This window comes from Pteropus alecto, unplaced genomic scaffold (assembly GCF_000325575.1).
Source record: "Pteropus alecto unplaced genomic scaffold, ASM32557v1 scaffold37, whole genome shotgun sequence".
Classification (NCBI taxonomy): Eukaryota; Metazoa; Chordata; class Mammalia; order Chiroptera; family Pteropodidae; genus Pteropus; species Pteropus alecto.
In genome coordinates, this window is record NW_006440605.1 from 730,641 (window position 1) to 746,637 (window position 15,997).

A 15,997-nucleotide genomic window follows, 5' to 3' on the forward strand; every position below is an offset into this window, starting at 1 on the left:
GCATTCCTGGAAGGTCTAGACCATCTCGTATCAGAGGCCCCCTCCCTCCTTCTAGCCTTTTCCCATGTCGGTGCCCAGTTTCCTATTTCTGTTCCCGAGTAAAAGTAGGTATAGGTAAGACAGGCAACTTCCTGCTGCCCAGTCAGTTGGGCCGAGCAAATGGGAGCCAGATGCTAATACTTAGATAAGTTCCCCAAGGACACCTGCCCTAGGGAGACTAATCAACATTAAGGCAACGACCTGCTTACAAAGGGCCGAGGGACTTTCCTTTTGGCTTAAAAGTGCCCCTGTGTAATCTTTTCTTCATTGTAATGCTAAGAATCACACCTGGGGGTGAGGATTTAACATGCTAATGAGACACGCAAGCACGAAGAAGTGTGTAGTCGAACAGCACGGGCTCCAAGAAAACTCCACCTATACCTGCCTAGATATAGCTCCCTCCAACTCCGCTCCTGAACTCTTTAAAACCAATGCCCCAGCTTCCCTGGGGGAAGAACCCATTTTTTCCTTCTCACGGTGTTGGTTTCCTTGTACAAAGTTCAATAAAACCTTCTCTTTGTCTGCATTGGTGTCTGGGGATCTATCTTGATTTCCATCCAGGGGGTGTTGCAAGGACCCAGGGTAACACAGAGAGTGAGCACCCCAGGGCAGGAAATAAAAGCTGTGGTCCCCAAGATCCTGGATGAGGCATCTGAAGACAGCGGGTGGACATGCGTGACCCCAAGAAACTGATGGCACAGCAGTTGGGCGCCCTGGGTGAGGCCAGGTGGGGACTCTGGGATCTTGGGGAGGTGGGCGAGGGGATGGCTAGCTCTGGTCTCAGCTTGTCCAGGTTATGAGTCATGTTCTGCCCATTCACAGGAGGAAGAGCCGATAACCAGTGGCATCAGACTTCCCCGAAAGCCTTTAGATTCTGACAGATTCATAGCTTCAGGACCTTTTCAGGTGCAACAAGATTAGGGGACAGGGAGTAGGGGACGACAACTACCACCAGATTCCTGGGTCCTGAGGAGGTAGGGTCTGGGGATCCTGGAGGCCTGAGTCCTGGAAAAATGGAAGTGGGGAGCCTGGACTCCTGAGTCCGTGGGAGGTAAGGGCTGAGGGCCTGGACCTCTGCGTCCTGGGAGGTGGAGGTGGGGGGATTTAGAGGATGGGAGATAGGTTGTCCATAGAGCAGGCTGAGGCTGGCACCCAGGTGTGCTGGAACCACCTGTTCTTCTCTTCCTCAGGACAGGGCCATTCCCCCCCGCCCTCGTACCCCTCACACTCTTCGTTGGACTCCTGGTAGCCTTTCCAAGGTCAGGGGCAGGCCCCGAGGGTCAGGGCCTCCCAAGCTTGGGCCCTTTGGCTGCGGACATAGGCTAGTAGTGGGTGGGGTGGGGGGACAGCAGGTCCCAGAAGGAGGTGGGGTTAAAAGCCAGGACTCGGGTCCCTCTGGGTTTCTCTGGTCAGCTGCCTAGTGGCCTCTCCTATAGCTTCTCCCACCTCTGGTGCAGGGTCGGAGGGGGAGAAGGCCAGAGGGAAGAGTGCTGACTATAGCAGACCTCCTGATGTGGCCTTCTCTGGATGTCAAATTTTCCCTTCTTCAAATGGGATTAACAAAGACCTTGACTCTCAGAAGGGTCCAGAAAGCCCAGTGTAGGACACAATACACAGTAGGTGTTTAATAATTGCAGTTTCTTTTTTTCTTGGCACAGTCTTCAAGGTCCCCAGACCCCAGGGGCTGGAGTACTTGAAGTAGGAGATCTACCAGGAGCTGACCTAGCTGAAGGCTAAGTGAGTGACCGGACACTGGGATCTTAGGGCCTAGACCCTTGTCCATGTGGTGTGACTCTGCTTGTGTCAGTCCTCCTCTCTGGTCCTCAGTTTCCTCCTCTGTGAAATAAGAAAAAGAGTATTTGGTGTTCCCAGGGGGCCAGACGCACCGCAGGCACTAAATCAATCCAAGCTCCTGTTCTGAGCTGTAAAGTTCTTATTCCTTCCAGTCCGGAAGAGATGAGGGTCAGGATTTCTGCATTCTCCAGGGGCTGGGGCGGGGGGTTGTCTCAGGAAGTGGACAGGGAATGAATGGTCCATGTAGGGTGTGGAGTCAAGGCGGGACTTCGACTCTCAAGAGATTAGAGTGGGAAGGTACAGGGATCGAGGCCTCTGGACCTGCCTTCTCCAACAGTCCCCCTGTGCTGCTCCTGTCCTTGGGAGTGGACCTTCTTCCTAGGACATTGTTACTTCTTCTTCCTTTCCCAGCAGAACTGGCACGACTCTGCTGCTGCCAGCAAGGAAGTGGGCGTCCAACTTGTGGTGATCAAAAGTGCCGAGGAGCGGGTACATCAGTCTTATCGGGGGATCCTGACCTGGCCTGAAGCATGCTTTCGACCACGGGCCAGCTGGGGACAAGACGGAAAGTGGATGTTCTGGGAGAGGCTGATTACTCCATGTGGAAAGGCGGAGAGGAGAAGGGTATCAATGAGGGGGTCCCGGGCACTTTGCCAGGAGATATAAACAATCTCTAAACATGTGTGAGTGTTTTGGGGAACGCATAACATGTAAATAAACCCCAGTAGTGTGCTGGCAAGTGTTTAACAACTAGCTCTCTGAGTCGGGGTGGAGGGGATGTCCTGATTTCTGGCTTTTGCCAATTTGGTGTTTGCCCATTTTCCTGGTGTAAATTCTCCCACCATGGTTGATTTCAAGCTATTGACATGACGTCACTCAGTGAGAAGCTGAAAAGAGATGTACATGATCAGCTCTCACGAACTGTTTCCAGCACATTAACCCCAGGCATGAGTAAATTCGTGTGGACATACTTAGCTCATGTGAAACCCACAACCATGTCTTATTACCAAATGTGTGTGATGAGAGACCAGGTGTGCACATATGTCTGCAAGTCAGAACAGGTGTGCTCATAGGATACAGATGTGAGAAAACTCAGACATCCTGAGCACATGCGGGGGCTCAGGATCTGGCAAACTCGAAAGCTGAAGGTCAGACTAAAAGATGAACTACCTGGCAAGAAATTGAAGAGAGGCTGAATCTGGAAAGTGGAGGGACAAGCTCCTTCCTGACTTCTCTTCATCCACCAGGACTTCCTGCAGCTGCAGACTTCCAAGGGTAACTGCCTCACCTGGATGGGGCTCTCAGACCTGAAACACAAAGGCACGTGGCACTGGCTGGACAATTCACCCCAGCTGCTCAGGTAAGTCTCAGAAATGGGTCCCTCTGTCAAGTGGGAGTGAACCCTGACATGAGGATCTTCTCCCACTTCCTGATCCCCAGACTTAACAGTCTGAGATTTTCACTGAGTTGAAAATCATACTCATGTCTCTATAGGACGGCAAGTGCCCCCAATTCCACCATCAGAGCTGCAGGAGGAGCTTGCAGCCTGGGTGGGTGTTTTAAAATATAGTGTATGTCAGCAGAATATCCGAGGCCCACAGATCAGATTGCCATTGAAAAGACAGTTTGTCATAGTCACAGGTTCCAAGAGAAAAAGTGCACATCACATTGTAGGGGGGCTGCACAGGGAAGCACCAGGTTCGGTCAGGAGGCAGAGGGAGAGGAGGAACTGTGGGCAAGAGCCTGTATTATGGTTTTCACAGGCAGGAGTGGGCAACGCAGGTAAGCAGGCTTAGGACTGGCTAGTTTAGAAAATTTCAGTGGGCTCTGGGGTATAGGGGCTGGCCCTGGGTGTCTGGTTATCTGCCTTGGGGTGATTGGGCCAGGAGAATAGTGACCTGGAGGGTGAGAGCCTGATAATTATGGTGTTTGGGGGTGTGGGCTCTGGATTGATCGGTTTGTATTTGAAAAGCATATCCCGGATAGGAGGACTCCTGCTAAAATTGTGGGGACAGGAGGCCAAGGTCAAGTGACTCAGGCATGCCATCAGGCTGTCCAGAACGAGGCGTGCCTGACACATGCATACAGGGCAGATGTGAAAACAACAGGTTAACAGAGGCTAGAACCACAGTTAACACAGTGGGACAGGGGCTCATGGTCTGGGCTGCCTTTGCAGCTTCATGAAGTACTGGAACAAAGGAGAGCTCCACAGCAGTGGGGAGGAAGATCGTGCGGAGCTCAGGGGTGATGGCTGGAACGACTCCAAATGTGACATCAGCAAATTCTGAATCTGCAAAAAGTCCACAGCTTCCTGCTTCAGTGACTGCAGCCTGGTATCTGTACTCGATCCCTGCAGCCTCAACTTCCCCTCTGCTGGTTCTGCAGAACCTCACCCATGTTTACGCCAGCATTCCTTCTCCCGGTCTGTACATGCTGAGATCTTGACAAAAGCTCTGGAACTCTTCTCTGTCAGACTTCTCACCCCTTATGGGCTGAACTCTGTCCTTCCTCTGTTGCCTCAAGGTTCCCCTTGGCTCAGAGGTTGTAGTTCTGGGCACTCTGCTCCTTGGAGATCTTTAAAAAAATAAGAAGAAACATATTCAAATGGAGTCACTTGTGCTAAGCCCCGTGTCAGCAAACAAAGACTTCATTGCAATTTCAGCCCCTCCCAGGGATGTAAGCTTTAACCAGTCAACCTGGAATTTCTTGGTTAGGACTAGCCAAGACTCCTGCCTTCCCCTAAGGGAAAGTGGTCTTGCCTGAAATAATCCACTCTTTGAACTTCTTTGCCCCACTCTCTTCTGCATATCAGAGCCTTTCCTTTTGTCCAGCTCCTTGGAATTCCTTTTTACTTGCTAGATAGGATGTTGCCTGATCCATGAATCATTCAATAAAGCCAATTAGATCTTCAGATTTATTTCATTGAATTTTGGTTTTTAACAGAGCATCATAAAGTGACCGGTTGTGGAATATGATGAGGGCTCGTGTGTTCCATTGGTCTACTCTCTCTGCCTTGACAAGATCACACTGTTCAAATCACTTCGTGTAGCCGCCATGGCCCCAGAGCTTCTTCACATCCACGCGTGCCTTTCCGCTTCCCAATATTATTCTGCCATTGCCTGCTTCCTGGTCAGAAGGCCTTCTCTGATTGCTGGAGCTCATTCTGAAGGCTGGAAGCACAAGGCAGCTAATGACCCTGGTCAAGCGGGGATTGTCGGGAGTTGGCATATAGGCACCTCAGCTCTCTCCTGCCTCAGGGATATGGTAGACCCCGGGGCGGGCAGCCCAGGAGGAAGAATGTGTGGCTCCAGCTGCTGGAAAGTCTGTTGGCAGACAGGCAACAGCCCCTTTGGGGAAAACTCAGCTGCAGAGAGCCATCTGACCGAAAGTCATGTTCCCTTTCCTGGCACGGCTCACACTGGTATAAGGGGACAAGGTCTGGCCACACTGTCTCAACCCAGGACCGTTCTGGTTTAGAGCTCCCTGTGAGGTCAGCTGAGGCTGTTGTCACACCTGCCTAGTTCAACTTCTCCTTCTGCCTAGGCCTGCTTCCTTCCTGTGGTAGAAGAAAGAGATTTATTCTTTGTCCCCAGTTCCTGGCACAGGCTTCTTAAAACCCTTAGAATTTCTTGAATGATAGGGGTGTCTTTTGTTATTCATCATGAACCTCACTGAGCACACTTGAGTTTACACTAATGAGGTGATTTAGGATGAGACCCCTAGAGAGCTTCAGGATGCAGCTGGTCACTACAAAGACCAAATATGTGATTAGAAGATCAGAACAATCAGCCCTACTTACTAACCTGGGGTGGGATGGGGCTGGAGATCCAGTGCTATAAAAACTCAACAAGGAGACTGGATGAGCTTCTGGGGTGGTGAACACATCCAGGTGCTGGAAAAGTGATACACCTGGAGAGGGCATAGAATCTTCATGCACCCCATCCCCCCATCCTTTGCCCTATGCATCTCATCCATTTAGCTGTCCCTGCGTTGTATCCTTTACAATAAGCTATTAAATACAATCGAAGTGTTTTTCTGAGTTCTGATACAGATGAACTGGAACTTTAAGCAAACACGATCAGTCAGGAGAGTCTATGGTAGGAGCTGGGGCTCACGGAACTTTTCATGCTCTGCGTAATTATGAGAACCCTACATGTGAGAACCCTGCAGGAAGAACTCTATGTTTATAGTAAAGCTCAATGGTTCTAACTTCCCCTTCCCTTAACTTCCTTTTCCCTTCTATATACACTCCTCCGTCTTGGCGCTCAGGCCAGAGTGTGCACGTGGCTTGCCATGTCTGCATATTCTGGGTTGCCTGCAACCCTTTTTCCAAAATAAATTCTTTGTTAACTAAACATCTAGGAGACCCTGTCTGACGAGGACTGGAGGGGCCCAGGGCTCCTGGTGGCTTCTCACAGATGTCTTGTGACTACGGAAGAACCCCAGGTGATCCTTGACATAGCAAGTAAGCAGATCAATTTTTAATCGACATGGGAGCCACTACTTGGTCCTGATGGATCATGCTTGGCCCTTAACCCCTGAGGCTCGTACCATCGCAAGAGTAGACGGCTGGCCCAGAAAGTACTTCATCCCACTGCTGACTTCTTGACTTGTTAGTGACTGCTTTGGAGCATGGGTCTTCCCTTGGCCTTTGTTTTCCTCCTCACCTGTGCCCGCCCCTCAGGCACTCCTCTAGTAATTGTCTCGATTTCAGTGAGACTGAACTCTAGCCTATCTCCTTCATAACCTTTACCATACTTGGCTTCTTCTAATCAGTCTTAACCTCCTTTCTGGACTGTGTTCATGACCACTGACTCTACCAATATGACCTTACTCCTCTTAATTTTAATCTATTCGAAGGCCCTCCGAGGAGGATGGGAATCTAATGCTTTTGTAAACTTTTCAAACATCGTAGCTAGGGGAAACCATCTCTCTAATTGCAGGATCTGTCACCTGTACCTCCAAACATGCCCGCCTTGGCCTATGTTTTACCCTACTTCCTGTAATGTGTCATTATTCAAATTTACCCATTCCGCTGTGCCACACTCCTACGATACCCCAATAGAGGGTTTATTATTTCAAACAGACTGGACTTGTGTAAATGTCACTGCTATTTTATAAAAAGACATTATCAACATACCTCCCTGCTTGTTCCTGAGATTCAAGTTCCTCTTAACAAAGCTGTACAATTGAGCCAAGCCCACCAGGGAGGGCCTTGATCTCTCGGTGGCGACTCATTTCTCCAGTATCTAGCTGAGGCTCAGCATGCCTCTCAGGCATACACTGCGACTCTGTGTGTGCTGGGGCTGCTTCAAACGGCACAGAACCCAATGCCTACTTTGGAGAATGGACGTCAGGAACACCTACCCTCATCGTTGATTATAATACATGTAGTTATAATACCGATTCTAAAATGATTCCTCCCTTTGTTATGGCCTCTAATAACTCTAGTCCTACTTTTCATCTTTGGCCCACGTCTCTTTAAACTTCTCATTAAATTTGTCACCTCCAGATTACAACAGTTTCACGTAAAGATGATGATGCTACAGGGATTTAAGCTGGTTTCCTCAATGGAGATCTCCCTGGAGGAAAATCTTGACCCCCCAGATCAAACAAGCAAAGATTTTCAGTCCCAGGTTAGGTAGGGACTATGCCCTGTCACAGAAGCCTCACCTCCAGTCCCTTAACATCCAGTATGGTTATGGGTCCAAAAATCTATCAGGGGTTTTATGAGGCAGGTTAGATAGCTCAGAGACGCCCCCTCCCCCTCCAGGACATGGCTCAGAAAACTTTCCTTTCTTCAGACCTCCCATCTTAGCCCCAGCAGGGGAAATAAGCCAAAACCGGTCTTTTCCAGCTAAGACGCCATCTTTCGCTAAGGCATGACTTTTGGCTAATTATAATTTCATTATAATTGCATTCGCATCACAAATATTGCTTCTCCTATCATGCACCTGCCACCAAGACTGTTCCAGAAACACCATATAAGGAAGAAAGAGCGGAAACCAAGCTTCCTGCCTAGGGGGAGACAATGAGGTTAAGTTAGTACCACATTTCCTGAGCCTTACCCCTAAGAAGAACAAAAGCATCTTGTGACTCCTCTCTCTCTCTCTGTCCTCTGTCTCTGTCTGTCTGTCCGTTCATCTCTCTCTCTGTCTCTCTCTGTCTCTCTCTGTCACCTCTCTCTGTCCTCTGTCTCTGTCTGTCTGTCCATCACGCTCGCTCTCTCTCTCTCTCTCTCTCTCTCTCGTTTGCCTGCATTCTCCTCTTGAGTGTGTACTTTTGCTTTGATAAACCTTGCATTTTCCTGATTGCTGTTCGTCTTGCCCTTGAATTCTTTCTTATGGCATAAGACAAGAATCTGGTCACTGGAGCCCCGAGCTCTCCAGCAACGGTTATTTCTACTGAAATTAGTCAGTTTGGCCCAGTATTACACTGTGCCATTGTAAAGAGAGGAGTGTCACCCAGCTCAGCCTCTAACTGGACTTTTCAAGGGTTGATTATTTTCCTAGAACTGGCTTTTAGCCTTCAGTTTGGTCCTCTGGGATCAGACTGTTCTAGAGTGAGCCTGGCTGGTATCTGACCTGCAGGTTGCTCCAGCTATTGTAAATTGCCTTGGACCCTTTGCTCTAGAGAAAAGTCTCTGAAAAATGGGATCTCAGTTATCGAAATATTTTAAGATTGTCCCTTCTTTGCCAGGGATGCTTGCCAAGTACATGGTTAAAAGCTGCGTGCAATTTTCATGCTCATATTTAAGTAAGTGGACAGATCTTACTAAAAGTAATTCAGAAAATTGGTGGCCACTCTGGAGAACTTTTGAGATTCCCAAACTTCATTTTCTTAAAACCGAATTGGACAATAATAGGGCTAAAATTGTTAAAACATAGTGGAAAGCCCATTTTGAATGGTATTTTGAGGCTTCCAAATGAGACTAAGAATCTGAAGTTGCCTCTATGAGAATTAAAGTCTGAAAATTAACAGAGGCTACCGCAAACTTAAAAAGAGAGAAGATAGCTTCTCAAGCCACGTGTTCTCCCTCTGTAGGGCTGTGTTGCCCTTTCCCCTCTATTCCATCATCTCAGGATCCATCTTCAGGTCCACCCTATTCTTCTATGCAGACTTTGCCTCAGGCTTCTCCTCCAGCTTGCCACAGGGCTCCTTCCCCAACCCCTTGGCCTCCAGCTCCACCTTCGACGCCATCTTGCCTTCCGCGCCCTCCTTCCTTTCCTTCGGTTCTGCCTCTAGTACCATTTTCCCTTGAATCCTCTCCTACTTTTTCTTCCTCTGAACTTATTAGTACTTTCCCATTTAAAATTAAACCCTCTGGCGATCTTAACAGACCCCAAGTTTCATGTGTCCCCTGGACTAAAGCTGAGTTTTAAGCCATTCATTGTAAAGGAATTCCCTAAGGTAACTAAGGATCCTCACAAGTTTGCTGAGGAGTTTGATATCGTTCAGGCCTACAGCTTGGGTTCTCTGACTTATATCAGCTAATTCATGTTAGTTGGTAAAGGCCAGGCTCGACACTGGATGAGAATTGCCAGATGGGAACATCCCGAAAAGGACTTAGAAACCTTCAATTTTGGGGAAGAAGCTAGAGGTCTTGCTCAAAATCTACACCAAGCAATTCCTAACGCTTTCCCAAAGCTTGTTGATTGAAGCAAAATTCAGACTTAGTCATAGAAGTCTGACGAATCTGTTCATAACTATTATAATAGACTTCAGGTCATTTTTACAGAAAATTCTGATCTTCCTTCAGATGTTGGCGCCACTGGGATAACTTTTAATTCTTTGTTTGCTAATGGGCTGAACAGCAATCTTTCCCTCCTGGTTAAGAGAACCAGGATGGAATGGGAGTCCACGGTCACCCTACATTTGATTAATTCAGCCAGTCATCTTGCCCATACTCCAGATGAACCACTTAGAAGTAAGATCGCCAAGATTTTAAATTTTCAGCCTTGGCAAATGAGAGGCTCTATGTGAAACCAAAAGACTCTAACCTTTTGCCATTATTGCAATGAGCCAGGACACTGGGTTTGCTGTACGTGTAAACATTTCAGACTCTCTCAGCTTCCAAGCAGCCTCCCAGGGTCCTCCTCCTCCCCAGTGACGGGCTCCGAGGACCCACAGGGGCTTTTTCCAATCCTTCCTCTCAGCCTGCTTGGAGAAACTGGCCCTGCAGCCTTGGTGCCCAACCCCACTGTCATAGCACAGCTATGACACAGAGCAGTAACACAGCCAGACGGGGGTTTGCAGTAAACTCAGCAGTAACACAGCCAGACAGGGGTGGTTTGCAGTAAACTCAGCAGTAACACAGCCGGACGGGGGGTTTGTAGTAAACTCAGCAGGTTCATATCTCCGAACCTCGTCCTTTTTGCTCAGACCCCTTGAGGTACACATTGTTTCCTCCTTAGTTCTTCTGCTCCTACCCACTTATTAGGCCGAGACTTCCTAGAGACGCATCATGCTGGAATATCCTTTACCCGAAAGGGAGAAATAATGTTAGAGCTTGATGGTAACTGTCAGAGTGGCCTATTAGGTGAATTAAGTGGCCTTTCAACATCTTTTGTTTTGTTTTTGATGATACAGTAGCTGGATCCAAGAGCATTGATCAATTGTCCTTATTGGACCAACTGCTGTCTTCTTTATGGGCAAAATCTTCAACTGATATTGGCAGAATCCACAGTGTACCTTCTATTCAGGTTCAAATTGATCCTTCAGAACCTCTTCCCAGAATCAATATCTTATAAGTGAAGAGGCCCTTCAAGGTATAAAGCCCATAATAGAAGAAGATGTAACTCAGGGCCTTATTATTTGCACTAGTCCCTGCATCACTCCTATTTCACTTGTGAGAAAGCCAAAGGGATGAGGGCGGAGGCTTGTCCAGGACCTTCGAGCAATAAACCACATTGTTACCCCTCGACACCCTGCTGTCCCTGACCCTCGTACCCTGCTAGCCTCCATCCCTACTGGACGTAAATTCTCTCCAGTAATTGATATGTAGTGCATTCTTTAGTGTCCCAGGTGATGAAGCTAGCCAGTACCGTTTCGCCTTCACTTGGGAAGGAAAACAATTTACCTGGATAGAAATGCCTCAGGGTTTTAACTAAAAGCCCTTCTTATTTCTCACAAATTCCGAAGACTGATTTGGATGATTTTCCCTAAATGTTACACTTTATTGCAATATGTAAATCATTTACTCTTTTGTTCTTCTTCTTGGGTCTCCTCACAGGAAGATACCATCCACCTGTTAGAACCTCGGCCTTAAAGGGACATATGGTCTCTAAGGAAACATTACAGTTTGTCCAAACTCAGATTCACTATTCGGGACCTCTGATATCAGAACAAGGACCACATCTGGATCCAGGTAGGCTTCACAGTATCCTAAGTTTCCCAAGGCCCCAAACTAAGCACTGCTTGTGAGATTTTCTTGGGCTAGTTGTTTGTTGCTGAAATTGGATCCCAAATCTCTTACAGCAAAACCTCTCTGTCTTAAGAATCTCAGTACTGACCCAATTTTATGGGAGGAGCAGGATGACAGAGCCGTTAAAGCCTTAAAGGAGAGTCTGATAACCCCACCTGCTCCTGGGCCTCCTGATTACCAGGCCCCCCTTTTCCTTGTTGTGCATGAAAAGGAAGGGGATGCCCTTGGGGTACTCACCTGAAAATGTGGAAATCACCACAGACCGCTAAGATACTATACCTAGCAACTGGACCCTGTGGCTCAGGGATGCCCCCCTTTGTCCTAGAGCCAAAATGCCCTTTTGGTTAAGGCCACAGAGGAAATTGTTCTGGGTCCCCCGTAACCATCATTGTACCTCATGCAGTAGAAGCTTTTCTGAATTTTCACACACACCTGGCATCTTTCTGTTAGTCACCTTATTTCCTATGAAATCCTTTTGTTAACTACTTCCCATATAACTCTTTCATGTTGTAATAAACTTAATCCAGCTACTCTTCTCCCTTCTGAGACTGATGAAGCACCTCATGACCGCTTGACACTGATAGATCACCTCGTGACTCCTTGTGACGATTTGCAGGAGACTCCTCTAGCTCTACACCTGTTGCCTGTTGACCCTGGACAGAGCTGTTCCCAATCCATGCACTTTCCCTCTGATGTGAGAGGCGACATGCAGATGAGGTCCTTCCTGACATCGAGGGACAAAAAGGCTGAAGTTGGACCTGACTTCAGAGATCTTGAGAGAAAGATCTCGATCAAAAGGAGTGAATGATAATGATGAACTGGAACTTTAAGCAAACATGGGAGGAGCTGGGGTTTATGGAAGTTCTTGTGCTCTGCGTAATTGTGAGAACCCTCCACGGGAGAACCCTATAGAAAGAACTCTATGTTTATAATAAAGTTCTATGGTTCCGACTTCCTTCTCCCTTCTATAAATACCCCTCCAACTTGGCACACAGGCCAGAGTGTGCATGTGTCTTGCCATGTCTTCATGCCCTGGGTTACAACCCTTTATTTTCCCTGAGTAAATCCCTTCGGTGATGAAACACCCAGTCAATTTTATTTTTTAGTCTGTGGTTCCATGAGCTGTGGACGAAAAAAGGGCCACATACCAAACCCGACAAACTCAGGGAAGGCCAGCATGACGGGTCCTACAAACTCAGAGACCAAAATTAACCACATAGGATGGTCTGAACATAAAAATTCCTGACTAGAAGCAGATTATGGTGGGTAGTCACACCCTGGGCCTGTAATTTTCTTAACAAGGGTCAATCTTTAGCTTAAGTGAGCCTGCCTATTGTCTCTTTGCATCTAAGATAACATACCCGTGGAATGCCAGAGTCGTCCCTTTCTCTAAACCCGCCACATCAGAGCATGAGACCAGAGAACCTCTCATTGTTCTCTCGTTTCCTGAATAGCATCTCTATGTGCTGTGAATGTTAACTCTCCTGTACCTACCAGCGTAAAGAAGTGTGTCTCTCCCCATTTTACTTCTCATCCAATCCCAGAGATTTCCCCGCTTTGCTTTCTCCCACCCCTTAATCTATCAACAGTGGATTTCATGGAACCCTCTTTACATCTCCTCCTTTGATTCTAATATATAAAATAAACTGCAAAACTGCCATTCTCCAGAGCGTTTTCTTAATCCATTGAGATTCTGCTTCCTGGCAATTATCCTCAGTTTGGCTCAAATAAAACTCATTACAGTTTTCTACAGGTTGACATTTTTTACGTCAAGAGAGCCATTCTAACAAATTACTAAACCTGAAAAACGGTCATAAGAACCCCCGAATTTGGAGTCGGGGCAGAAGTGTGGATAGCCTGGGCATCCCATTTACAGTTGGCATCTGATGTGGGGGACATCAATCTTGGGGGACTGAGCCCTTTACCCTGTGGGATCTGAGCTATCTCCAGGTAAATAGCATCAGAATTGGAGAATTGTTTGGTGTAAAAAAAAAAAATCGCAAACTTCTCCTCCCTTCCACAGGTGCTGACTCTGCACCCAAACCCAATGGGGATGTGGTGGTGGTGCTCCTCTACACATTCAAGCAGTCTAATTATGAGAAAGCAGCATAAAACCCCAGTCAATGACCATTCAGTTCAGTGCTGATAGCTATTCTTCAAAACTGTCAACATTACAAAAGACAAGGAAAGACCATGAACCCATCAGAGTTTGGGGGAGACTACGGAGACATGATGGCTATTGTGGGCTGAGTTGTCCTTTCCCAAATTCGTATGTTGAGGCCCTAACCCCCAGCACCTCAGAATGTAAGTGTATTTGAATATTAGGCCTTTAGAGAGGTGATTAAGCCAAAATGAAGTCATTAGGCTAGATCTTGATCCAATATGATTGGTGCCCTTATAAGAAAAGGAGATGAGGACACAGACACACACAGAGGGAAGACCATATGAGGACATATGAGGCCCACCTATCAGCCAAGGAGAGAGGCCTCAGGAGAAACTAAACTTGCCGACACCTGGGTCTTGGACTTGCAGGCTCCAGAACTGTGAGACAATACATTTCTGTCATTGAAGCCACCGAGTCTATGGAACTTTATTTTATGGCAGCCTTAGTAAATGAATACAGTGACTGAATGCAGTGTAGCATCCTGGATGCAATCCTGTAACAGAAAAAGAGCTCCAATGGAAAACAAAACAAAACAAAACATGAAAACTAAACAAAGGCTGTAGCTTAGTTGATAGAACTGTACCAATATTGATTTCTTCATTTTGACACACGTATGACGGTAATATAAGATGTTAATGTCAGAGGAAGCTGAGTAAAGGGTCCACAGATCTCTCTCTGCTATCACTGCAGTTCATTGGTAAATCTGAAATTGTTTCCAAATAAAAAGTTTGAAAGAGACTCAAAAAATCCATTTAGGATTCCACTTACATGAGGTACATAGGATAGTCAAATACATAGAGACAGTAAGAATGGTGGTTGCTAGGAGCTGGAGGGAGGAGAAATGGGGACAAAGTTTCAGTTTGGGGTGATGGAAACATTCTGGAGATGGATGGTGGTGACAGCTACACAACTATGTGAATGTACCTAATGCCACTGCACTGTGCATTTAAAAAAACGGTTAAGATGGCAAATTTCGCATCTTGTGTATTTTACCACAGTAGAACAACGCTATAAAAAAAATCTATTGAGAGTTCCAGTCAAGATGGCAGAGTAAGTAAAAGCTGTGCTGGCCTCCATTCATGACCTTCTCAAAACTACAAATAACCTACAGAATAGCCATCAATGAGAATCTCCTAAAGCGTAGCTGACCAGAAGTCCTATCACTAAGGCCATAAAGAAGAAGCCACGTCAAACCTGGTAGAAGGGGCAGAGGCACAAAATGAGTTGGTTCCACACCTACATGTGGCAGTCGAAAATTGGGAGGGATATGTAGGCTGCAGAGGTCCCCCTGGAGCAGCAAGTGGTCCAAGGCCCACACCAGGCTCCCCAGCCCGGAGCACCAGTGCCGGGAACAAAAGTTTCCACAATTTCTGGCTGTAAAAACCAGTGGAGATTGTGGCTGAATGAGACGGAGGGCTGTGAGAGGCTCATGTGTTCCTTTTTAAGGACCTTCACATGGACTTTGACAGACGTACTCACTCTGAGCTCCAGCACTGGGGCAGTAGTGCAAGAGGTGCGAGGGACTGAATTGTCAGACTTCAGGGTGAAGGCTGGAGGAGCAGGTTTCTCCTAAACAGAAGTACTGGCAGAGGGCATTTCTTTGTTGAGCCTTCCCCAACCCCGGCATGTAGATGCAGGCCACCGCCATATCTGAGTCTCTATCAACTTGGTTAACACCAGTCGGTCACTCTGCTCTTGTGATTCCCTGAGACCCAGCCCCACTCAACTTGCAAACCCACCCAAGCCACTTCCAGTGGCTTTTTCATACAAATGGCTCATCTTGGCTCATGCTGCAGACTTTACGAAAATCTCTCAAAGGTTCAAAAACTTCAAACAAGCAGCATCTGTCCTCGGTATGCCCCGTGCCTCTTGCTAAGCATCCCCAAGCCCGGCACTTGTGTCCGCCAGCCTTGGTTCGAGACTTAGCCCATCCCAGGCACTGAAGCCCAGTGTGGGTGGAAGACATCTGCGGATCAATTTGTGGCTCATGCCAAATGGTTCCAGGCAGGGCACAGGCAGTGGCTGAAATTGGCCTGTGGCAGAGCCCCTCCCAGGGGGCCCTGGGCTGGCATGTCTGGTGGCTGCTTTGGACCAAGCTATAGCACCATCTGGCTGCCTCCAAAAGGACACACTCAAAGGGCAACCTCAGCCTGCACCGGAGCCCTGCTAAAGCAAATCCTGCTCTGTAGGGTCAGCTCCTGCACAATACCTCCTACACTGTAGTCACAGGCCAGTCCTCACAACCAATCAGCCTGAGGATCAAGTCCTCCCATTGATGTGCAAACAGCAGCCAAGGCTCAACTACAACAGGAGAGCACATACAGCCCGTGCAAGGGACACACCTGGAGCGCCCGGCTCAGGTGACCAGGGAAGACTGTGCCACTGGGCCCCACAGAACACCTGCTACATAAGGCCATCCTCCTAAGACTTGGAGCCATAGCAGCCCTACATAGAAATAAACAACAAATACAAGTAGGCAGCCAAAATGGGGAGACAAAGAAACATGTGCAAAATGAAAGAAAAACAAAGCTCTGGGCAGGGAGTGGGGGCGGGCAGGGACTGAACAACATGGAGAC

At 47.6% G+C, this 15,997-nt stretch overlaps 1 protein-coding gene across 1 annotated transcript in view; it reads left to right on the plus strand.

Annotated features, from left to right (window-relative positions):
* The window catches only part of LOC102877841 (CD209 antigen-like protein C), a 10,882-nt gene extending 1,788 nt beyond the window's left edge, over positions 1-9,094 (plus strand). Inside the window, 6 exon segments of the mRNA XM_015593466.1 lie at positions 862-892; positions 895-945; positions 2,171-2,322; positions 3,081-3,193; positions 4,010-4,209; positions 8,916-9,094. Of these exon segments, the coding sequence (XP_015448952.1) occupies positions 862-892; positions 895-945; positions 2,171-2,322; positions 3,081-3,193; positions 4,010-4,209; positions 8,916-9,094 (726 nt within the window).
* Positions 9,095-15,997: the final 6,903 nt, after the last annotated feature.